Source organism: Prionailurus viverrinus, chromosome A1, assembly GCF_022837055.1.
Source record: "Prionailurus viverrinus isolate Anna chromosome A1, UM_Priviv_1.0, whole genome shotgun sequence".
NCBI lineage: Eukaryota > Metazoa > Chordata > Mammalia > Carnivora > Felidae > Prionailurus > Prionailurus viverrinus.
In genome coordinates this window covers 114119376-114143298 of record NC_062561.1, presented here as the reverse complement: position 1 = coordinate 114143298, position 23923 = coordinate 114119376, and the positions used below count along the sequence as shown (strand labels likewise).

At 46.6% G+C, this 23923-nt stretch overlaps 1 protein-coding gene across 1 annotated transcript in view; it reads left to right on the top strand.

Annotated features, from left to right (window-relative positions):
• SPOCK1 (SPARC (osteonectin), cwcv and kazal like domains proteoglycan 1) overlaps positions 1-23923 on the top strand; it is a 527907-nt gene that overhangs the window by 364781 nt on the left and 139203 nt on the right. The window contains exon 4 of the mRNA XM_047869748.1: positions 3595-3709. Coding sequence (XP_047725704.1) covers positions 3595-3709 — 115 coding nt within the window. The remainder of the gene's footprint in view (positions 1-3594; positions 3710-23923) is intronic.

The window sequence follows — 23923 nt, the reverse complement described above, 5'->3', positions numbered from 1 at the left end:
CTGCTTATTATTCTGATCTGTTATCGTTCCCTTTAGAAAGTGGAGCCACACAGCCCTGTCCAATGCGGGTGTCAGCTTCTTTCCAGAGTATTGCTGTGAGCCTTGGGGCTGCTTAGAAAAGCTCGCTTGGGAGACGGCGTTTAAAGGGAAATGACACACTCCTTGTACCACCCTCATCCCCTTTCCATCTCAGTGTGGCTGTTTTTCGGAAACAAAATACCCCTTGGTGATTAAATGAATGCTGGCAGCTTGATTTATTACTGTTTTGTTGTTCTATGAAGTTCATTTACTCAAAATAATCCACATCCATGTCTGAAATATTCAGACCCTGGTAATTAATGTTTAGTAGACTTGATTTCTGTGTGCAAATTGTTAGGTATGTATATGGAGTTAAGTGACTCATTTTCGTTTATTAGTATTTTTTCGTTGGATTTCTTTGTAAAGAAATGCTGGCTTCAAGAATTGGAGGGGGGGCGATCCGTAGTAGTTAGCCTAATGGTAGTGTCACACATGGAAAGGCTACAGAAAGAAGACTGACCAGGACACTGGTCTCTTGACTTAGCTGGAGGGTTGCCGCATTCAGAGGGAGAGCGCAGAGGGCACGGTGTCCCGGAGCTGGGCACCTCCCCTTCTCGGGAAGCCCTGGGGCTGTGTGAGGTCCATGGGTGCAGTCCTGCATGGCCCGACCTGGGAAGCACCAGATTGTCTCACTGCCCCCTTCCTCTTACCCCTTGGCTTTCTTTATGCCCCAAGAACTCCCAAGAACATGGTGCCTGTGGGCTCCATACTTGGTGTGAGGTGGACCCCACAGTCAACCCTTCAGAGGAGATCCTAGGTGATTGTTTTGCTGCTGGCCTATGAATGCGAAGAGTTTGCGTTCTGGAGTTGATGGGCCAAGTGTCAGATACCCTCCGCACCTCTCATCGGTGACTCCCCTTTAAGACCTTCATTTGTAAAACGGGCACATTAACAGCAGCCACCTCCTTGGGTGGTTTTGAGAATTAAATATGATAATCCAGTTATAGGGCTTAGTCATTGCATGTCTGAAACAGTGGGTGTTAGGTCTTGTTCTTATGAAGACTTACGACTCATTCTGGGGACCAGATGCACAAAAAATTAGCAAACACCTATGAGGTACTTAACATACACTAAGTTGGCTTTAAGGACTCACAAATATTAGCTCCTTTAACCCTCAAGATAACCAAACCAAGAGCAGGTGGTATAACCCTCACCATATAGAGGAGGCAGCTGAGGTATGAGTAAGCCGTATTCACCCTCGAAAACACCGGGTCTGGAGTGTGCTCTTGCAAACTATGCTCGGCTGGCTTACTTCCTTCAAGATTGTACTGCCTGTCGACGGACATTGGTGTTTGTGCAGTTGGCTGCAAAAACAAAAAGAACCTCAAATTTGGCCACGAAGCTGGTCATGGAGTACTTCAGATTTGGAAAGCCACCCTCCTAGGGCAGCCTGTTAGTTTCCATCTCTGCGATACACTCCCATGAAAATCCCAAGGGCTCTGGAGCACTTAGCACCTATCAGGGAAGCACCTAGGCTGGCACCTTGGCTGGGGCTGCCTGTGGTCCGGCCCCCAAGTTCCTTGAGATCCCCCATGTCTTCCCTCATCCTGTGGTGGCCGGGCGTGTGAGAAGGAGCAGTGGAGGATTGCCGCGGTCCGTCATTAGCAGTCATCTGGTAATCGTTCTTCAGGTTGGCTGCATTTTGCATGAGCCTGGGGAGGCAAGTCACAGTTGGCTGGACAGCCACCCTGGGGTTGGGAGTGGGAGACACTGCACGAGGAAAGAGCCAGTGGTCTGAGGCCATACCAGCCTCCTGGCTTCTCGTGTGGACATCCCCAGGACTGGGAGCCTTCCACCTGGGACCAGAAACTCCTGTTGTGAGTTTCTGGAAGGCCTTGGCTTGAAGGACTCCGGAAGCGGACACAAGCCTTGCTGCCATTGCTTCCCAGATGCAGCCCTCAGCTGAAGAGTTCAAAGTGAATGCCCTGTCGCTGGGGCTCGAATCAGCCTCTTTTATTCTTCCTGCACCTCGTTTCCCTCTGCTAAGCTTCAGGCAGCCGGGCGATCCCTTGGGGCGTAGGCTCTGTCAGATGACTCCCCTGGGACCAGGACCTGGGTCTTGTTGCTGGCCTGACTGGCCTAAAAATGCACCCTGCCTTGTGTTTATAGCGGCTGGTGCTGCTGCAGCGGACGGAGCCGCCCTGAACTGTTCAAGCAGCAGAAACGCCTCCGGGTGTTGTGTGTTCAGGTCCCTTGAGAAACTCCCAGCTGCTGTCTGAGGAAAATGGTGTGGAGGTTCTGGGCCTGGGCAGGCTGAGAGGAACCGCGACTTCTCTAAGGGCAGGGGTCTCGTGGTGGCCAGGGGACCTGGCAGCTGTGGGCACGATGGCGTTTCTCATGGCTGTTTTGCTGTCCCTGCTCAGGATGCCAATTTGTTTAACCAAATGTTTGCGTGGGGAGGACACGGGGAGGCCTCGCCTCCGCTGGCTGAGGAGAAATTTATGAAGGATTTACTGCCTAATAGGCCTAGGCCTGGAGCTGGGAGACGGCACAATTGCTTTTGCTTTGCGGAGAATTCCCTGCGGCCTCTTCACTGCCGTAATGAGCGTGCGCACCTCGGTGTGCGGGGTGCTGATTAGCCCAGGGCCCACCACTCAGCCTTTTCTGGAAAACGGTGCAGTTTTGGAACCGCTGTTTTGGGAGACCCTTTCTGGAGTGCCTTGGTCGACTCCACATCCCCTCTCCGCACACCGCCCCCCGCCCCCCCGCCATCATTACCACCCACAGGCCACACTTACTGATCGGATCAAGTGCCCTGTGATGGTCCACCCATGGCAGTCTAGACTGCCTTTTGTAACTTCGCTTTCCCAAACTCTGCCCATCCTTCTGGATCCAGTTCACATATTAATGCCTCATTAATCCTTGCCCCAGAAATTGATCTCTGTTTTTCTCTGGAGCTCCGTTATCATTTTATATGCCTGTCATGGCCCTTATCTCATTCTGCCTCGCACAATAAATATTTATGTATAAGCTTTCTCCCTTCCTTATTATGTTGGAACTTTGCATGGCGCAAAATGGTTTTGGGCCTCCTGAAGCTCTTCCCAAAATTTAACATGGGCTTATTGATGCACACAGTCCGTGTCGATTGAACTGGAGCCAAAAAAACTCTGTCCTCAAGGACTTTCTACGTGGTAGGAAATAAGTAAAGGTAGGCATGGATGAAGTCATAAAAAGCAATTGCAGACAGATAACCAAAGAGGGAAAAGGAGATCTTGGTCCTTGGAGTATGTAAGATTCTAAAGGATTTTAAAAGTAATTCCTGCCCGACATGGAGATGCTGAAACTCCCCAAAGCACAAAGGAATCACTATCCTGATGCTGAAGCAGAACATGTGCAGTAGACACAGAATTCCCCTCGGTTTGGGTATTCATTCCAATCCCCATCAGCCTAAAAAACCGCCCAGAGTGCAAACACGTGGTCTGTTTATCTCCCATTTGTTTATTTGAGTAGAAAGAGAAACTAAATTTCCTTAGAAGTCCTCACCCCCCCCCCCTCTTCTTGCTCTTTTTGCCTCAGCCCTGGACCCATCGAAAGACCCCTGCCTGAAGGTGAAGTGCAGCCCTCACAAAGTGTGTGTGACCCAGGACTACCAGACTGCCCTGTGTGTCAGCCGCAAGCACCTTCTCCCCAGGTAAGGCCGGGGGCCGGGAAGCGCGCTCCGACTGACAGATCTGGGGGTACCCAATCTCTGAGTGGGGGACAGTGGGGGGGGGGAAGGAGAGCAGGTGTTTCTATCACCATTTTGTATGGTATTTGGTGCCTCCAGTCATCCTGGGGTATGCATCTCAATTCTGCAACACAGATTTGCAAAAAATCTTAATACCTACATTTATTTTAAATCAACTTTAACTCTGAGCCCTCATCTAAGCAGATGCACGGAAAATCCCTTCTTTGTCATTATGGGGGCCATTCCTCCTTCAGGAATGACCCCAGAGATCCCGGAAGCTTAGAGCTAAGAAAACAGGTTCTGAGTTATTAGTCTGTTGCTTGTCACTGACATTGTCAGTGTTATAATCCTTTGAGGTTCCTCTGAGTCTGAGGGTTGTCTGCTTTCATGCCCAGATATATGCGCCGTGGGCATCTTCGCCAGTCGGGGTGCCCTGGTTTGGGGTTCTTCCTCCTCAGCACCACCACACCACCATTTCTCCTGAGAACATGCCTTGCTGTTTTCTCAGGGTATAGTACTTGATCACCTTCTTCCCCAGCACGGAGGGAGGTCTCCCCACTCTTCTTTAAGATCTTTAAAGCTTTGCCTTTTTACCCTCAACCTCTCCCAGCTTTCTCCATACAGTGGGAGAAAGCTTTTATAGAGGACAGAAAGAGCCTTTGAATTCAGTCTTCTTGGTAGGCCTTCAGTCCTACAAAATTACTCAGAGCAAGAACCAACATGTGCCCATGCATGAACGTGTATGTACGTGTGTACACACACACACACACACACACACACACACACACACACACACGGCGTTCTTTAACAGTGGGGTAGGGTTGGTGGGGATGGGAAAAAGGCATTTGCAGGGCCTGTTCTCCCTTCTTTCTGTACTGCTGTGCAGTGGAGAGGTAGGTGTTCAGTCCATGGGCACTGGAGTCACCACACCTGTTTTGGACTTGGCAACGTGCTCTGCCATCCACCTGTGCTGGGCCATGACCTCAAGCAAAGGATACAGCCTTTCTGGGACTCGATTCCCACTGAAGTGCATCTCCTGTGGCTTCTGCTCATTAGCTCCGTTTCGACTATGGGACCATGCCGGATGGGTCCTTTCCCTTCCTGCAGTTCTTGAAGTCTGAGCAATGCTGGTCCCATTGGCTGCTCCTTTTGCAAAGTGTTTTAATTTCCCTCCATTCCCTAAGTGGTTTCCTCCTAAACTGCCTGGGAAGCTCCATCATGGTCCAGCAGAGAAACTCCCTGGAGCAGAGCCCTCAACCTCCCTGCCTCTGCAAACCTGGTCCCTACAGCTACAGATCCAGCCTGGTGGTCACCTAAAAACAGTAACCCTTTGTCTCCATAAGACTGAGATGCAAGATATAATGTGTTTTACTCTTTGCTCAAGACTGGAGTATTCTCCCCAGAAGTAAAGATAGATCTCACTCCCAAACCCTAGCACACGCCGTGCATTGTGCTCAGCACCACATCCTTGAATTCTTCCTGCCCTTTTGCCAAGTTGGGATTTATTTTTGTCTCCACTCTAAAAACGAGGGGAGTGAGACAGAGCGGCATTAGTAATTGGCTTATACATCTAGGAAGTGGCAGCCATGTTTCAAACCCTGGACCGTCCGGCTCCAAAACTCCTGTTTTCTTTTACTACCGTGTGTCGGCCTCTCCCTTCATCCTGTCCTTGTCTCTCCATTCATTCACTGTCATTTAACAGAAAGATACCGAGCACCTACAATGTGCTAGGCTTGTGTTACACACTGAAGCTACATACTTTCCTACCCTCAAGGAAAATTAAGTTCACTGTGGAGTGGGATGTAAAAAAAAAAAAAAAATTGTTGTTGTCACTAGAAGTTTTCCAGGCAGACATACTCTGAGGAAACTATCCTAGAGTTTCCTGCTGCACATGATTTCTTCCTTCTCTGAAAGTTGTAAGAGGGGGCCTCTTTTGCTGCAAATACCTAAATACCCTTTTTGAGATAGTGCTCTAGAGTTTAACCATCTGGTTGTATATGTGTGTATATGGATGTGCAACATGGATAGACCATTGCCTGTTTCCTCCTGGAATATAGCCCCTCTGAAAGTGCCAGACAGGAGATGGTCAGCATTAAGCTCAAATCTGTGCAAGATGGAGGCTGCAACCATATTGGTATTCAGGCCTATCCAGGTGTAGGTTGTGTGTGTTTGGATGTGCCTTGTTTCTTTGTTGGGAGCACCACCACTTGTTTGCTTGTGTGGAAAGCATAATCCTCATCTCCCTCATATTCTGGTGGCCACAGGATTACAATGACTAAGCGCATGGATTTGGGAATGAGACCAACCAGGGTTCCTTTCCCAGGCTGGCTACTGCCTTGCTCTGTGACCTTGGCATGTACTTTACCTTTCAGAATTTGTGCTTCATCGTCTGTAAAATGGATTCAATGAAAATACTTACCCATTCCTCTTTCCTGTTTATTGGGGTGCATCCTCTCATGATTGTTTTTTTATTAATGTTCATTTATTTATTTTGTGAGATAGAGAGTGCGCATGCATGCAGGAAGGGCAGAGAAGGGGAGAGAGAGAGAACACCAAGCAGGCCCTGCACTGTCAGTGCCCAAGAGCACAATGCGGGGCTCAAACTCATGGACCAAACCTTGATATCATGACCTGAGCAGAAATCAATACTCGGACCCTTAATCCTTTGACTGACTGAGCCACCCAGGTGCCGCCCACTAGTGATTCTTAAAGAGACCTTATGGGTAGCAATTGTTGCTAATCCTTGCAGGGGCTCTTTTGTGCATGTCCTTGTGTGAGAGTTCAGTGACACACACTTGTGTAAGGCATATAGTCTAGTGTCACATAATGATGGCTGGTCTGCCACTTGCTAAAACAATTATGATGATGGTTATTACGTCATTCGTTTTGGAAGGTCAGCCAGGAAACCCCACAGTTTCATGTTTCTAAGAAGAAGGTAGCCCCCACCAGGTGCCTGGCTCCTTCCTCTGGTGACTCTGCCTGCTTGTCCTTCCTTCTCGGGGGGAAGCCGTGAGGTTTAGCATGAGCATTACAGTGTCATTTCTGCCTCCCTCTTTGTGATTCACAGCAGGTAAGGGCTAAGAAGATGGCTGCATTCCTGATGATAGGGACCTTTTGTTCACTGAAAAAACAGCCCAAAGAGGAGGCTGTGATTGAGGCAGCGCGCCCACTCCCTTATCCGGATTTGGGAGGTGGTCTGAGCCAGGAAGGCTCTGCAGTGGTGTTCACTGCCATTGTGGGTCCAACCTCCCCACCTCCCTCCCACAGACTGAATACCTCTGCCCGCCATATCAGTCGAGCACATACCTCTTCTTGGGGTCTTGGACACCTTCCCAGATGAAACATCTGTCCTGCCACATTATACTTCAGGGGTCCCCTCTGACCAAGGAGACAGTGTTGACGACTCTATTTATTCATCAATCAGGGAAGTAATCTTTCTCTCTGAGAAACATCTGTAGACAATCCCATCAGCCAGTCTGGCCTCTGCAGCAGCTCAAGAGGCAAATCCCTCCTGCCAGATCGTCAGCACTACACACACATGGAGAGGCGGCTGGGCCAGCCTCAGGCTGATTACGAGGCTGCACACTTAGGCTGTCTTGTCACATCGATTGAGACAGAGGACAGTGAGCGCATCAGTGAGAGAATTTCATTAGCTTTCCTTGCCCATCGAGATGGAGTGAGTGGAGAAGCTGTTTGACGTACGCACATTTGTGACCACTGAACATCTGGGCAGACGGGTGAGAATTCTGGTGGGGTGCCACGTGGGGTCTCCCTTTGCTGGAATTCTCCTTTATTAGGGTAGTATTTACATTTGGGTTTGCATCTGGTTTCATCTAGAGGCTTCACGTAATCTCACATTCTCTTTGGAGAATTCTGCTTGGAAGTTCTTTGCTTCATCTTTTCTTGTGTCGAGCCACCGTGAGTGGGCTCGGGAGCGGGTGAATTCTCGGTAGTGTTGTTCACCTTTCAGGTTTTCTGAAGGGGCCATTTAAGTGCCACAGAGCACTGTGAAGGCTTCCTGGGATCGGGAAGCCATCTCTTAAATGATTTTTTTAAATATCTGAATTAATTTTTAATATGATATTCGATGCTTATTACAGGAGACACTAACAATACAGAAGAGTAAAAAAAAGCAAGAAATAGGCAATGTTCACATCAGTTAAAAACAGTAATTAAACACCCCAGCACATTTCCATCCATTCTTTTTTCTAGTCCTAGGTTTTATCTGTTGGTTCATTTTTGTTAAAACTTGGTCATCACATCATGTTTATCCTATATAGAAAAATTTGTATTAGGCTTTCTTCAGTTGATTTTTATAAGTGAGTATTTTATGATATGACAAATCTTTGTAGATACAATTTTTAAAAAACTTTGATGTTTATTTTTGAGAGACAGAGACAGAGCATGAATGGGGGAGGGTCAGAGAGAGACACACACACAGAATCCAAAGCAGGCTCCAGGCTCTGAGCCGTCAGAATGGAGCCTGATGCGGGACTCGAACCCACGAACTGTGAGATCGTGATCTGAGCTGAAGTTGGATGCTCAACCAACTGAGCCACCCAGGTGCCCCTGTAGTTACAAATTTTAAAGATTGTATAACATAGTATATAAAATATGAACTTGGGGAGTGCCTTGGTGGCTCCATTGGTTGAGCGTCTGACTCTTGGTTTCATCTTGGATCGTGATCCCAGGGTTGTGGGATCGAGCACTACATCACGGTCTGCATTGAGCGTGGAGCCTGCTTGGGATTTTCTGTCTCAGTAAGAGCTAAGAATATCAAACTTTTAGAAGAAAACAGGAGTAGTAACCTTGGGTCTGACAAAGATTTCTTTGGACACGAAAAGCATGAACTATAAAAGCAAGAAAATAATAGTAAAATCAGCCAATTGGATTTCATCAAAATTTAAAACTTGATCTTCAAAAGACACTGTTACAATAATAAAAGGAATAAAAGGACAAGCCACACCAAGAGAAAATATTTACAAAACACAGGTTTGACAAAAGGTTTGTATCTGGATTATGCACTGAAAGCATATGTCCGTTCTAAGACTCAACCATGAATATTCGTAGCAGCTTTACTTGTAATGGCCAAGAGCTGGAAGCAACCCAAATGTCTATCAACAGGTGAATGGATAAACAAATTGTGGTACATCTATACAATGGATTACTACTCAGCAATAAAAAGACGGGGGGCCTGGGTGGCTCAGTCAATTAAGCATCTGACCGGCTCAGGTCATGATCTCACAGTTCGTGAGTTCAAGCTCCCCATTGGGCTCTGTACTGACAGCTCAGAGCGTGGAGCCTGCTGTGGATTCTGTGTCTCCCTCTCTCCCCCTCCCCCACTCGATATCTGTCTCTCAAAAATAAACATGAAAAAAAGTTAAATAGGCTATTGATGCATCCATCAGTATGGATAAATTTCATCATAACTATGCTAAGTGGAAGAACACAGACCAAAAAAAGGAGTATATCCTGTATGATTTCTATTTACCTATACTTCTTGAGTATGCAAGCTAATCTTTGGTGACAGAAAGCAGATCACTGGTTGTCCAGGGGAGCAGGTCAATGGGTGTCTGAGCCATCATTAAGACTAGATAATGCAGAATGGATCCTTAGGGAAATAGTCACACTCTGTTCTTCGATACCAAAGATCCTACCGGCAAAAGGACTCATTAGGGGAAAAAGAGTTTTTATGCAACCGTGTGTTATTCTTCCTGACTCAGGTTTTAGAAATACTGTCTTAGGCTTTCTTAAAGAAAACACCCTCGTGGGAAACGGGGAGATGGACAGAAAGTCATACAAGCCACAGAGGCCTCTGCTCTCAGGGATTCACTGCCATTCAAGATGGCTAGTTCTGATTTATTGCTCTGGGTGGGCGGGAGCTAGGGGTGGGATTCTCCCTACAGAGCGGTGAACATTGATTTTACCTCTCTGTTGCCATTGATTTTCATTTGGAGAATGGAAAATTGAAGCATTTGTTTTAAGCCTTGCAGACAAGCCACATTCTCGAATTCTGCAAGCGTATTGTGAACAGGAGGAAAGGGTGTCAGGATGGGGCTTAGCATATCTGAGCATACCCTTGGAAGCCTTCTGGGAGCAGTGGGAACTAATCTGTTTTTAAACAAGGAGCCGACGGCCAGTCTTCCCAGTGGGCTAGGTCTCTCTAACGTAATGGCCCTTTATCTCCACTTCCTAATTATCTGGAATAACAACGAATTCTCGGCACCAGCGAAGAATTCTGATTGAGTCAAGACTCATGGTGCTGTAGACCAATCTGAGAGCTTTCTGTCTTTTATGTGAACTTGGAAAAAGAGAATCAAAGTGTTTGAGGTCAGAGAGAAGTACATGACAGAATGTGCCTCAAATACCAAACTCTCAGAGGACATTTGAAAGGATGATGGTTATTTCATCTCAGTTTTGTTTTACAACAAAGCACTGCCTCCTGCTACAGGGGCTTTGAGCGGGTTGATTATACATACGCATATCTCTCTTGGTTTGGAAGACACATGGCCATGTAGAAAGTGGGTGATTCCTAGGTGTCTGAGTGGCGTTCTGGTACTTTCACAACTCAAGGCATGGCCAGTTTCCAGAGTGTGGTCATGTTCGTATTCCTTATTACGATTTTTATCTTTATATAGCTCACACTTTTTTCCTAGGGGGCCTTGTGTTCTCTTTTAACCTTGAGGGATCTTCGTTTTCCCTGCTCTGGGCCTGAATAAAGTCCTGATGAGGGATTGGGGCTGTTACTAGGCAATTGGTGGAATTTACACACCTGAGGTTTGGGTTTGGGCCCACTTCTGAATCAGCCACCTTTAATAAACAGGAACCATCACTGTGATCTCTTTACCCCTGGTCACTGAGGAAAACAAAGGGGGAGAGAGGTTGGTTCCAGAAATGCCACTTCTTTAAAAAAATTTTTTTTTTCAACGTTTATTTATTTTTGGGACAGAGAGAGACAGAGCATGAACGGGGGAGGGGCAGAGAGAGAGGGAGACACAGAATAGGAAACAGGCTCCAGGCTCTGAGCCATCATCCCAGAGCCCGACGCGGGGCTCGAACTCACGGACCGCGAGATTGTGACCTGGCTGAAGTCAGATGCTTAACCGACTGCGCCACCCAGGCGCCCCCAGAAATGCCACTTCTTAACCACCCACCACGTTAGACACACTTTGCAGAAGGAGTTTTGCTGACTTCTCACGGTTACCTTCTCCGTTCCTTTGTTTTCCTCTCTGAAATTGAGAGTATTGATTACACGAGCTTGACGACAAGAGCAGCAGAGAGTAAAAAGCAATTCATAATGGAGATGGGAGTAATTGTGTAGAATTTTTAGTCCTTGGAACAAAGGGGACTCAGCGAGAGGCAGATCTTACTTTGGGAGGCAGATTCACTAGGTGAGTTTTATAAATACATTAAAATCGTGATTGTCAATAAAATTTACTGGACTCAAATTTTTCCCTGCCTTGTTCCCCCCACCCCTGCCTTTTTTTTTTTTTTTTTTTTAAACTCTGCTGCCAATGCCAACACAGTTTGTACCTAAAGATGGTGGGCGGGTAAGGGCAGTGACCGGGTGATCTCTCCCAGCGAGTCTGATGGCATCCTGGCTGGCTGGACACTTGTTTCTAGGTGTGACTCTTAAGGACCAGAGCCTCTGCCTTGCCAGAGCCCTCTCTGGCATCTGCCACCAACTTGTCACCTTTCCCTCCCAGGTTGTGCTGCTTGAGAAGCCCCCTTTCCAGAGAGGGTAGTTCGTATTTCCAGGTATTTCCTGGAATACCCAATGTGCTGAATCATTGTCTTTTTTTTTTTTAAGCCATGTCTATCTGTGGGAGATTGGAAACGTTTTATGGTTAAATTCTTAAATTCCCAGAATGTGCATCACGTACAAAGTTGCTGGAAAGCTAGAAAGCCAAGAGTCTGTGGTGCTGGGAATGTCTGTTCACAGGGTCAGGGACTGATGATAAAACCTCCCTCTCAGTTCCTCCCTCTTTCTCTTGTTAGAAAGCCTAAGTGCATTACCCTGCTGTGTGGTTCTCCCTCGGATGATGGGCTCAGTTGCTCTGTTTATTGGTGTCTCCGTCTGTTAAGAAATGTACAGAGAGGCATATTTAATGCCTCAGATTTAAGTGGATTAGAAAGAGGAGATTGAGGTGGGTGTGCTGGTTTTGAAGAGGTAATCACTAGGTGTGATTTCCAACAGGGCTCAGGGTGTGCCAAGCAGGTGTGAAGCATTACATTAGCAGGTCCCTAAATACTAGGAAACAGATGAGCTCAAGCCCCCCCTGCAACTCGCTGAAGGTGTTACGTTACCCACACATTCTGGGGGCCCTTTATAGTATCCAGAGAGAGGAGTATCCAGGTATCTGAGGCAGGGGAGCAAGGCCTATGTGACCTCTCCCAAAATACATCATCTTTTATGAAAGGGGTCAGATTGAATTTCCCGCTTACACAAACTTCTGCTTTAATTTTCTGAAATATCTTTCCTTTGCCTTTGTTATTAAATCTGCTGTGGCCCTGCTTGCTGTTCTGCCTAAACTCATCAAGATCCCAATTCACAGGTTTTCCAGTTTAGACATTTTATATCAGATTAATTCAACCAATGAACCATGAAAGACATTCTTTATGGATATTGGGCACCACAGTAGGGCCCATCTGGGGCACTGACCATGCAGGTTCTGGAGCCAGAAAATGGACTCAGGATGATTTAGATGGGCATCCAAGGCTATCTTTAGAAGTACTTTTGTTTTAAATAGAATGTTCTCAGGCTAATGTCCTGTCTTTAATGTTCCTCATGGAGGGGGTGGGCAGAGGGCAGGGCCCTCCAAGCGCAGAGGGACAGGAGAGATGAAAGTTAATTAGTTTAGGGACCTTGGTACCTTTCCAAGGTACTCTCTTAAATGATGTTTTTAACGGGCACACACTGAAATGCATGCGGCTGTATTACTGAGTTGGGAAAGGGCCTTCTTCCAGCCAGCCTTGCTCATGATCTTGCCACACCTGGAGGTGCTGGTGTATCCTGCTTTCCACTGAACCACAAGTCCTGCTTTTCATTACCTGATGGGAGGGAGAAGGCCCTGGCTCAGACCTTCCATGGCTATGAGTATCTCCCAAGTGGAAGGCAAGATGACAGGGCTCTGGTCCAGCCTGGAATTAAGAGTCTTCCTCTCGGCAGATGCCAGGAGAGGCCATCTGTGAGTATAGTGATGGTGATAAAGGGCTTTAGGACTTGTCATAATTTTGGCAGGATTAGCCCTCAGAAGACAGCTCACATAAACCAGTCATGGTGGGCTAAAGGTCATTAACTCAGAATCCACTAAGTTGGTGTCTGTGATAATTTCTGGATTCAACAAATATTTATGGTGCCTTCTGTATGCCAGATGCTGCTATGCGTTTGGAATAATGTGATGAATGGACATAATCTAGCCTTGTGGAGAGTAAAGTCTATAGGAAAAGGTAGCTAAAAAGAAATTAAGTATCTGATAAATTGTCCTAAGCACCAAGTGGGATAAGAGCAGAGTGTTATAACAGAATCCCTTTAGTTGGTTGCGCCATCTTGGGTGGGTGAAAGGTGATAGGTTCCAGGTGGTCACAGGGTAGGGAGAAGTGTCCTCAGAGGAGGGAACAGCCTTTGCAGAGACCCTGAATCAGGGAAGGGAATGGGACTTGGTATCCTAAAGAAAGGAAGAGGACAGAGGCCTGTGCTGTAGGTAGGCAGTGACCAAGGGGAGCATGGCTACCTGAGACTAGAAGGGGTAGCGGGACCAGAGCCTGTGAAGCCTTGAAAGCCACGGGACAGATTTGGCTCTCAAACCAGGTGACAAGGGACATCTTGTGTGGCTTTAAGTTGGAGAGTGACAGAATTGTGTGCCTTAGGATGGACTGAGTTTTCTTGAATTCTCATTTTTTAAAGCCACATTGTATACTCTGTGAAAAAAGCTGGGGGCCCTGCCTGTCTACATGTGTTCACATGAAGACTCTGAAGATCTCATTGAATCTTGTGGCCTATGAGAGAACATTAGCGGCAAAGATGTATATAATCTAAGCCAGAAAAAAAAAAATGTGACGGAGTAAAGTTAAAGTTCCAAGAAGGGGGCGACCATTTCCAGCCGCAGTGGGGCTGGACATGGGTGGGAGATGGAGAAGGGGCAGGATTCACTAGCAGAATTCACTAGTATTCCTAGTGGTTTAAGAGCCTGTGAGGTCACTGTGGCTCACGCACACTGAGTTTCTCAGTGTCGCACAGCCATTATGTGGCAGAGGTGGGGGGCCAGGGCAAGGCTGCCCCGAAGCCCATCTTTCTGCCCTCTGCCCTCGAGACACTTGTCTGCACTAAATCTCCATTTCCTTAGCAAATGCTGACTTTCAAACTAGCCCAGGGCACAGTGATAAGGAAAGCGGTAGGCGTAGTGCTGGCTCATAGTCGGGGCTCAATTAAAGTCCATCTCCTTTCTGAGTCTCCACTTCCTCACTGAATCTAGATAGAGGATCAGTCCTCCAAGCCTCACAGAGTTGCTCAGGCCTACATGAGCTCACGCATGCAAAGGCCCTGCTGTTTTTAGTGTTCTGGATGGAGTCAGTTGTCATGATTAGTAGGTTCCCTACTGCCGGGGTGCCTACTTGCTCCTTGTGATGCTCACCTCTGTTACTTGCACTGCCCGCACTCCCTCTGGAGCATGAGCTCAGGTCTTGGCACATGTTCATGACCTATTAAAGGGATAAACACATCAGTTAAGTTGAGAAGGAAGCCGGGGATGCAGGGCCAGGCTGGTGTCTTTAATGAGGAGCTCGGATCGGTCAGTGAGTCACAAAGCAATGCTCCAAGTCAGGCGAGGGTTGTCTATGTTGTACCACATTCTTGAACACCTGGGAAATGCTCAGAATGTCCCTGTGAACCCCCCCACAGGGAAACAGGAGGCAATGTGTCAGTCTGGTGTGAAAGTGGCCCTGTTCTTGGGAAGGAACAATGTAGTCCAGATTCTGCACTCTGTCCTGACCTGGTGGCCTGCTCCTGTGGTGCCCTGTCTCTTTGCCCATCCTGTCTCTGTCCTAAGAGATTGGACACAGCTAAAGGTCAGCAGCTTGGCCTTGGAGGTATTAAGATGTCATGTGTCTCATTGAGCTCCTGAGTCTCTCAGAGCTGGAGGTTTGTTCTTGAGAGTGCTTCAGAACGGCCTTTGATTCTGCCTTAGGGAAAGAAGGAGCACATACTGGGCATCCACTCTGGCAGCTGTCGGGAGCAAGGCCTGCCTAGATTGGCACTCCTCCCCTGCAGCTCCCCTGAGATTGGCTTAAATTCATCCTTCTGGTTTGTCCAGGAGGCTTGCAGGCTCCAGAATCTCTTCTCTATGAGGTCTGACCCCTCCACCCCTCGGGCCATGGGACTGGCCCTTTCGACTTCAGAACAAGACTGAGCAGGGCTGTGTGTGGCCCATGTTGCTTGCTCAGCAAGAAGGAAGCCCGGGAAGGCAGCAGGCAGCCTTCTTTTGGGTCCTTCTCCGACCTAGGGCAAAGCCTGGTGCAGAGGGGCTGGGCAGTGAGCTACTCACCTGCTGGGAGGAGCTGCTGCTCTCCAGTGTGAGCCCACAGTGACCTGCTCACCGACAGGAACACATCGGGGTGATGTTTGATTTCCTCCTGATCTATCCACTCTTAAACTTTACCAGTTTCTCCATGTGCCACGTTTTCACCTGGTATTCTGGGGCAGCGTTGGTTTGTTGCTCTTCATGACTCGGTCGATTACTTGTGCACCTTTGGTGGTGTGGCCAAACACTTGGCTTCAGAGCAGTACGTGGTAGAAACCTGCAGGGTGGAAGGTTGGGGTAAGGGGATAGTGGTCCCGGCAAGGTGCTGTCGATGGCCGTGTAAGTCGGTGCCACATTTCTGGTGGGCATTTTGGCCTCATTGACCCCATGGTTCCATTTTGGAAAAATCTGTCTCATGGATATAAAGAGAGATGCACATTAAGATTATATCCGAGTGTATTCAGTGCTCTCGATGACAATATTGCAGAAATGGAACAACCTCCTCACTGTCCAGCCATAGAGGAGTGCTTACACAAATCATCATGTGCCTTCTGTAGAACCCCCTGCCTCTAGGTGACCTCTGACCATTAAGAGCCTCCTTCCCCAGCCTTCTCAGACAGACGATGTGTCTCTGTACTGCTCTCACTCACTGTATGAGGCATCTTGCTTACAGTGAGTTGAAAGTTTTTTTCTGTTGGTGACTTCTGCACGTTGGTCCAGGTTCTGCTGTGGAATAGCATTGGGACGTGCTGATTCACTCTTTGCCGTGCCAACCCATTCTGGAGCATCATGTCTGTGCATGGAAACAGCTGGGAACCTGACTGAGGAGAGCTCAGTGACTGGTGATAAAAAGCTGCAGGACACATCCAAGGGATTTGGAAGAAGGGGTAGCATGTCTGAAATACCCTCAGAGGGAGGTGGTATTTGAGTGGGCGCTTGCAGAAGGGTGGGACATTTGTGGCAGGGGAAGCTCAGCGTTAGAAAACACCCAAGCCTGTGGACTAAGCCTTAGTTCCTGGCCACCTGTCCGGAACGTTCCCCTCCAGTGAAGGCCACAGAGCCTTGTCAAGGCTCCAGCTTCTGTCCTGTGACACTGGGAAGAGAGCTTTCAGGTTGGGGGCTCGTCACGATGCTTGGTGTGGCTGTTTCTGCCTCCTGCAGCGCTTTTGGAGAACGGCTGCTCTTGATGGTGTGAGGGTGATGGTGTCCATCTCCTCGAACACCATGAGCCTGTCAGCTTCCTGTCTGTCTCTGGGCCTGTCTTGGAAAGAGCAGTGTCCCGGATGCAGTGCGGTCTACCCACAGTGGGTTCATTTTGCTAGCTTGTTCTTCCTAAGGTGGATCCTCCACAGCCATCCCAGAACAGGGTGCTTTGCTGCTGGTGACTCTAAAATGTGGATATTCTCTCTCTCTCTCTCTTGCACATGCCCATAATAATTAATTGTGTCCCAGGAATGCAAGCACATGTTTTCACAGCTTATAGCCGCGGAGCCGATGGTGAAAGGGCACACGCTTCTCCTCACCCTTGTGTGCACACCTGAGCTCACACTTAGCTGGAAGCTGTGTTAGCACAACCCTCAGTTGTTCCGGCCCCTACTGCAAAGGCTCAGGATTATAAATGCTCAAGCAGGGAGGCCAAATGAAATTCTCAGCCTCGGTCTTGCTTGATTATCATTTGATTTTTTCCAATTAGCATGTCCATTGCTAAAGATTTCCACTAAGATCTCAGGGCTGGAAAGGGACCTCTCTTTATTGGGGCAGCAAACAAAGGAGAGCAGTAAAACAAGAAATCAAACAGGGCTGCCAAAGGTCACTGGCTAATAGTCACAGTTTCTTTTCTGCCCCCTTTTAGGAAGAAATAGATTTTTTTTAAGTGAGTACACCGCTATCCATTATCCTACTGGAATAAAGAAAGCTCAAGCGTTCACTTACATTTCCCTAATAGCTTGCTATTACACTGCTGGCTTGGCATTTTCCTTCACAAAGCAGTCTTACTCGGGCCCTGTATGTGTCTCTGTGTGCGTGTGTGTGCTCACATATGCAGATTTTTGTTACTTGTAGGTCCCCATGGCCACATTCGTTCACCAGGCTGAACTCTGAATTAAACCCCCACTGTCTCTGCCTCCCAGAGCCCCTTGGGTCCGCTGGCCATGCTCTGTCACTCTCTTAATGGGAGATGACTCCAACCTGTTAGTGGAATTTACATAATCACATCAGCCTGCTAATCTTCCTCATCTGGTCAGGAAACACCCAGAACATAGTCTAGGCTAGAAGTAGGATCCCTGGACATAATATATATTTGGTTTCAAGTGTAAGGAAACCTTGATTTCAAGTAATGTCAAAAAAAATGGGAGAAAGACGGCATCTGTGTTTGTTGTCTTGCAAGTTCCTTTTCTTCGTGCCCTTTTGGCCACGCACATGGCTCTGGCACTCGTAAAGGTACGATGGCTTGTGTGTGGCGGGGGGGGGGGGGGGGGGGTTCCTGAAATGGACAGCAAATTTCTTGCTGTGTGGACATTTTCTTGGAAAAGTTAGCAGTCCGTGAGAATCTGCAGTGTCTCAAGATGTGAATAAGAATAAAAGAGTTAATTTAAGGAAATATCTACCTCAAATCAGTGTAGACATTCAGAGTAATTATGATCTTTACGCTTTAGTAATAATGGTTACACGCGATATGCATTCATTAGAAGTCTATCAGTTACAATGCTAGCATTATCTTTGAATTCTTTGCCCGATTTCTGGCACACAGTGGGTGATTAATAAGTGTTTACTGAAAAAGTCAAGACTATGTCTATAATCCTAGCTGCGTTTAGAATGTTTATACCTAATTTTTTGATAGCTTTCCTTGAACAAACCATCAAAATAATTTAGAAATTTAGTTCAGTTACAGTGATCTGACCCCTGAGTCTTCAATGAAACCTTTGAGGCCCAGTCACCTTTATCCAGGTCAACTAACTCCCTTTCTTTCAGCCTTTCTTCCTGCGCCTAGCAGATCTTTCTTCCATTCCAACCACCTGGAAACTAGAAACTGTTAGTTTCTTTAAACAAAACTGGAGATATGGGGAACTGGCAGTCAGGTGTGGGTTTGGCAACATGCATTGCTTTAAAAATTCTGAAAATACGTTTCTTTAAAAAATTTTTTTTAAAGTTTATTTTGAGAGAGAGAGAGAGAGAGAGAGAGAGAGAGGAGCAGAGAGATAGGAAGAGAGAGGACCTCAAGCAGGCTCTGTGGTGTCAGCACAGAGCCCAATGCGGGGTTCAAACACACGAACTGAGATCATGCCCTGAGCCGAAATCAAGTGTCAGATGCTTAACCAACTGAACCATCCATGACCCCCTGAAAATGCATTTCCTTTTTAGATTTGGAACAAATTAGACCAACAGCACATGGTTGTGAGAGAGTCAAATAATAGACATGGAGAGTAAAAAAGCGGAAGTTCCCTTTCTCATACCCTCGGGCCTCCCCTGCTGACAGTTTGTTCCCTTTGGTGTGTATCTTATTCATCACTTTGAGTTCAGTTACACCTGCACGCACAGTGTTGTTGGAAACTCTCATCTGGCTGTTGAATCTTCTCATCTCTGAAGAGTAGATTCATCCCCAGCTGCCTCGGCCTTTACACAGCTCAGGTGACGGGCAGGTCACGGAGACTCAAATTGACATTCACATACACCTGGAAAGATGTTCCTGCTTTTGGAATTCCTTGCATACCCGGCCCATGATTTTTTGGTGGCTGTGATTCTGCTCTAAGACTTTAAAAATAGGTAGTTTTCCTCTGGGTTTGAAGGTACTTTGGAAAACTTTTTGATGAGGGGTTGCAAGCATGCCTGTGAACTGGATCAAGTCAGGTGGGGAAAAGGCACACAGAGGTGCTGGCTTTCTGGTGGCTGATGTGTCAGTTTGAATCAGTGGATCAGTGGGATGTCCACCCCTGATGACTGGGACCCACCATGAGCGGTCCTTCCCATCCCCTCAGGTCTGCTTTGCTCCCACAGTCTCCCTGACTCATCCCCCGCCCCAACACAGCTCCCCGTGTCCCATGACATCTCTTCTCCCTCTTGGTGATGTTGGCATATTGTGTGGAGGGCTTAAAACAGTACCTGGAACATTGCGAGAGCTCAAAACATGTTAGCTGTTATTGGTGGTAGTAACAGCATCAGCAGAAGAGTAGGTCCTCATAAATGCACAGATGCTCTTATTATGTATTTGCCCTTTGAAGTCTCAAGTATCTGTAAACACATCTTTATACCATGCGGGTGCCCAGTAGCACTTAGGACACTCAGAGGCACACCATAGTTACTCCATGCATACCGAGAGCTTTTCCTATTGTTCTCTAGTGGGCATCTGTTTATTCGAAAAATTGGCCTCTCTTTGAACAGGATCTTGCATCTGTAGTCTTCTTCCTTTGGAAGACGATGGGGATTCAGGAGCCCATAGATACCAGGATAGAGAGTGTCTCACATGAGAGCCTGTCTCTGTCATCAAAGCAGCTTTTGTAAATGACACAGGCCATTATGCTCTTCCTGTGTAATTTTATGACTTTGTATAATGACTCAAATAACCCTAACAACGGAGGAATTATAGCATCATTTTACATGACAGATTATTTCAGTGGTTAACATGTTTTTCATTTCAATTAACATTCATTATTTTGTCTCTGGTTCAAAATAGCCACCACGTCGGCTGTCTGAGTGTCCTCCATCCTTGTTTTGGAAGCAATTAGTTCTGATTTTGCAAACAAATTCAATCTTGTTTTTGAATGGGCAGTTTGATATTAACAAGAGAATAAAATGCACGTGATGCTGGCTGCCAGCAAACAAACATGGGACTTCCTGGGACGGGACCCTCCCTGGGCGGGTTCTCAGGCCTCTGAGCTGACAGGTCTGCCTTAGCGCTGATGAGAGAGCACAGACAGGACAGAGGCAAAGGTCATGGGACTGGGACTGGCTACGTGAGCCTCAGCTTCTCCCTTCTGTAAAATGGGGTCATACAGCATCTACTGTCAGAGGGTTATGGTGTGTGAGGAGTCAGGGGGGATGTGTTCAAGGCGCTCAGCCTGGCAGGTCATAGTCACATAAAACTCCTGGAGTCCTGCTCCTGTTCATTACTATCAGGCAGTGCTTTACTCTTTGACTAGCTGTTCATATAGAGTGAAATAATTGTATCTAAAGTTAGGCAAACCCGTTGGAATACCAACGTGTTAGATACAATGAAGGGGCTTTCTTCTATAACCAAAACAAGAAAGTCAGCAGTGCTACATATACTCTTGGCAGCCCCCACCCCCAATGTATCAGTAAAATTTTTTGACACAGATTGTTGAATTTCATCATGTGAGATCGATGTCAGGAAATAGATACCTGTACATCTACTTATTGCTGAAAAGATTATTCCGGAAGAGTCTTTCCAGCCACTGTTTTGCTGTAGGCACTGGCTGTGGCTCCACTCTGGCCATAGCCAAGTGAAATTGGGCCACAACAGATGTCATCATTGCCCTCTTTGGTGTCAACCAAAGTGGGGAAGTGGCAGGAGGTGCGACTTATCTTGATTGCTGAGGGTAGGGATATCTGCACGAGGAATGGCAGGGTCCATTGGGAAGCAAGAGCAGGAAATCCTTGGTGTGTGGACTTGAAGGTTAAGGTTGACATTTCTAAGAACTAGGACAGGGACACGTTGGCAAGAGCAGTGACAGTCTGGTCAGTCTTGCTGGTAGCTGCTGCCCTCTTGAAAGGGTGTGAGTTGCTCTTGTAAATAATAGGAATACTAATAAATGTATTTGCATACTACACTTGAGAGAAGTCCTCTGAGTGGTGTTCAAAAGAATAGTTTTGGAGCAAAGTAAGTCTTGAAATTGAGACTATCAGCATGAGCTTTGCCATCATTTGAGTACTGCCCGATAATGCTTGCTGATGATTTCCACTGTTTGAATTTTCACTTCAGGCTACGTTGTTTGATAAACAGTACTAAACTTGACATTTCCTATTTGTTTAAAAAACATGTAAATAAAAGAGTGTGAAGAAGGTAGAAAAACTTATGCTTCCAGGAATAGTTGAGGATTCCTGAGAATTCGTATTTCTCATTCACTCCTAAGTCCTAAAAATTAATATCTCTTGGGAATTTGGAAGCACTACATACGGATCCTTACCCAGCCTGAGAAGTGGTCTGATCTCTGGAATACAGAAGGTCTTTCAGCCCTGAGATGCATAGGAGAGTTCCCTCCACCCACTTCGTAGTTGTCGTCAGAAATTTTTGCTTTTCAAGTTGGACTTAGGGTTTCATTTTTTTTATATGAAATTTATTGTCAAATTGGTTTCCATACAACACCCAGTGCTCATCCCAAAAGGTGCCCTCCTCACTACCCATCACCCACCCTCCCCTCCCTCCCACCCCCCATCAAACCTCAGTTTGTTCTCAGTTTTTAAGACTCTCTCATGGTTTGGCTCCCTCCCTCTCTAACCTTTTTTTTTTCCTTCCCCTCCCCCACGGTCTTCTGTTAAGTTTCTCAGGATATACATATGAATGGAAACATATGGTATCTGTCTTTGTTTGCCTGACTTATTTCACTTAGCATAACACTCTCCAGTCCCATCCACGTTGCTACAAAAGGCCAGATTTCATTCTTTCTCATTGCCACGTAGTATTCCATTGTGTATATAAACCACAATTTCTTTTTTTTTTTTTTAATTTAATTTTTTTTTTCAACGTTTATTTATTTTTGGGACAGAGAGAGACAGAGCATGAACGGGGGAGGGGCAGAGAGAGAGGGAGACACAGAATTGGATACAGGCCCCAGGCTCTGAGCCATCAGCCCAGAGCCCGACGCGGGGCTCGAACTCAGGACCGCGAGATCGTGACCTGGCTGAAGTCGGACGCTTAACCGACTGCGCCACCCAGGCGCCCCTTTTTTTTTTATTTTTTAAAAAAATTTTTTAATGTTTATTTAAGAGACACAGAGTGTGAGCGGGGGAGGGACAGAGAGAGAGAGAAAGACACGGAATTTGAAGAGGCTCCAGGCTTTGAGCTGTCAGCACAGAGCCTGACACGGGGCTCGAACTCACTAGCTGGGAGATCATGACCTAAGCTGAAGTCGGATGCTTAACCGACTGAGCCACCCAGGCGCCCCCACAATTTCTTTATCCATTCATCAGTTGACGGACATTTAGGCTCTTTCCCTTATTTGGCTATTGTTAAAAGTGCTATCAACATTGGGGTACAAGTGCCCCTATGCATCAGCACTCCTGTATCCCTTGGGTAAATTCCTAGCAGTGCTATTGCTGGGTCATAGGGTAGATCTATTTTTAATTTTTCGAGGAACCTCCACACTGTTTTCCAGAGCGACCGCACCAGTTTGCATTCCCACCAACAGTGCGAGAGGGTTCCCATTTCTCCACATCCTCTCCAGCATCTATAGTCTTGTGATTTGTTCATTTTAGCCATTCTGACCAGCGTGAGGTGATATCTCAGTGTCGTTTTGATTTGTATTTCCCTGATGAGGAGCGACGTTGAACATCTTTTCATGTGCCTGTTGGCCATCTGGATGTCTTCTTTAGAGAAGTGTCTATTCATGTCTTCTGCCCATTTCTTCACTGGATTATTTGTTTTTCAGGTGTGGAGTTTGGTGAGCTCTTTACAGATTTTGGATACTAGCCCTTTGTCCAATATGTCATTTGCAAATATCTTTCCCCATTCCGTTGGTTGCCTTTTAGTTTTGTTGATTGTTTCCTTTTCAGTGCAGAAGCCTTTTATCTTCATGAGGTCCCAATAGTTCACTTTTGCTTTTAATTGCCTTGCCTTTGGAGATGTGTCAAGTAGACATTGCTGCAGCTAAGGTCAGAGAGGTTTTTTCCTGCTTTCTCCTCTAGGGTTTTGATGGTTTCCTGTCTCACATTCAGGTCCGTTATCCATTTTGAGTTTATTTTTGTGAATGGTGTAAGAAAGTGGTCTAGTTTCTTTTTTTTTAAAGTTTATTTATTTTTCAACAGAGAGAGAGAGAGAGAGAGAGAGCACATGCAGGTGGGAGACAGAGAGAGAAAGGGAGACAGAGAGTCCCAAGCTGGCTCATCATGGGGCTTGAACTAAAGAATTGTGAGATCATGACCTGAGCTGAAATCAAGAATTGGATGCTTAGCCATCTGGGCCACCCAGGCACCCCTGACTTAGGATGTCTAAGTCTGTTGAATTCTTGTTGTTTAAAACCACATCATATGTTTGTGTTCTCATTAGTGATAATAATGTCCAGATATTAAAGGAGAAAGTTCTAAAGGTCCAGATTAATAAATTCACTTACTTCACTGAAAAAAGTCATGTGTTGGGGGTTGCCCATGTTTCCAACCCAGGAGCATAAAAATGATGAGACGCAGTCACTACCCTTGAGGAGTGCATAGTATATTTAGGAAGAGAGACTCAAAAAGAGAGACTTATGCTATAGTGAATGTCACAGTTGCATCTGAACAAGGTGTAATGTTGGAACAAATGATGTCATGGTCGATTCTGCTTGAGGTAGAACTCACAGGATCAGGAGATACTTCATGAAGGGTAGTTGATTTGAACCTTGAATGAGGGGCAGACATGTGCCATGCAGGCAAAAAGCATTTGCCCAGGCATATAGACTTGAATTTGCATGGCACATGAAAGAAACCTGTAAGAGGCTCTTATGGCTGGCTG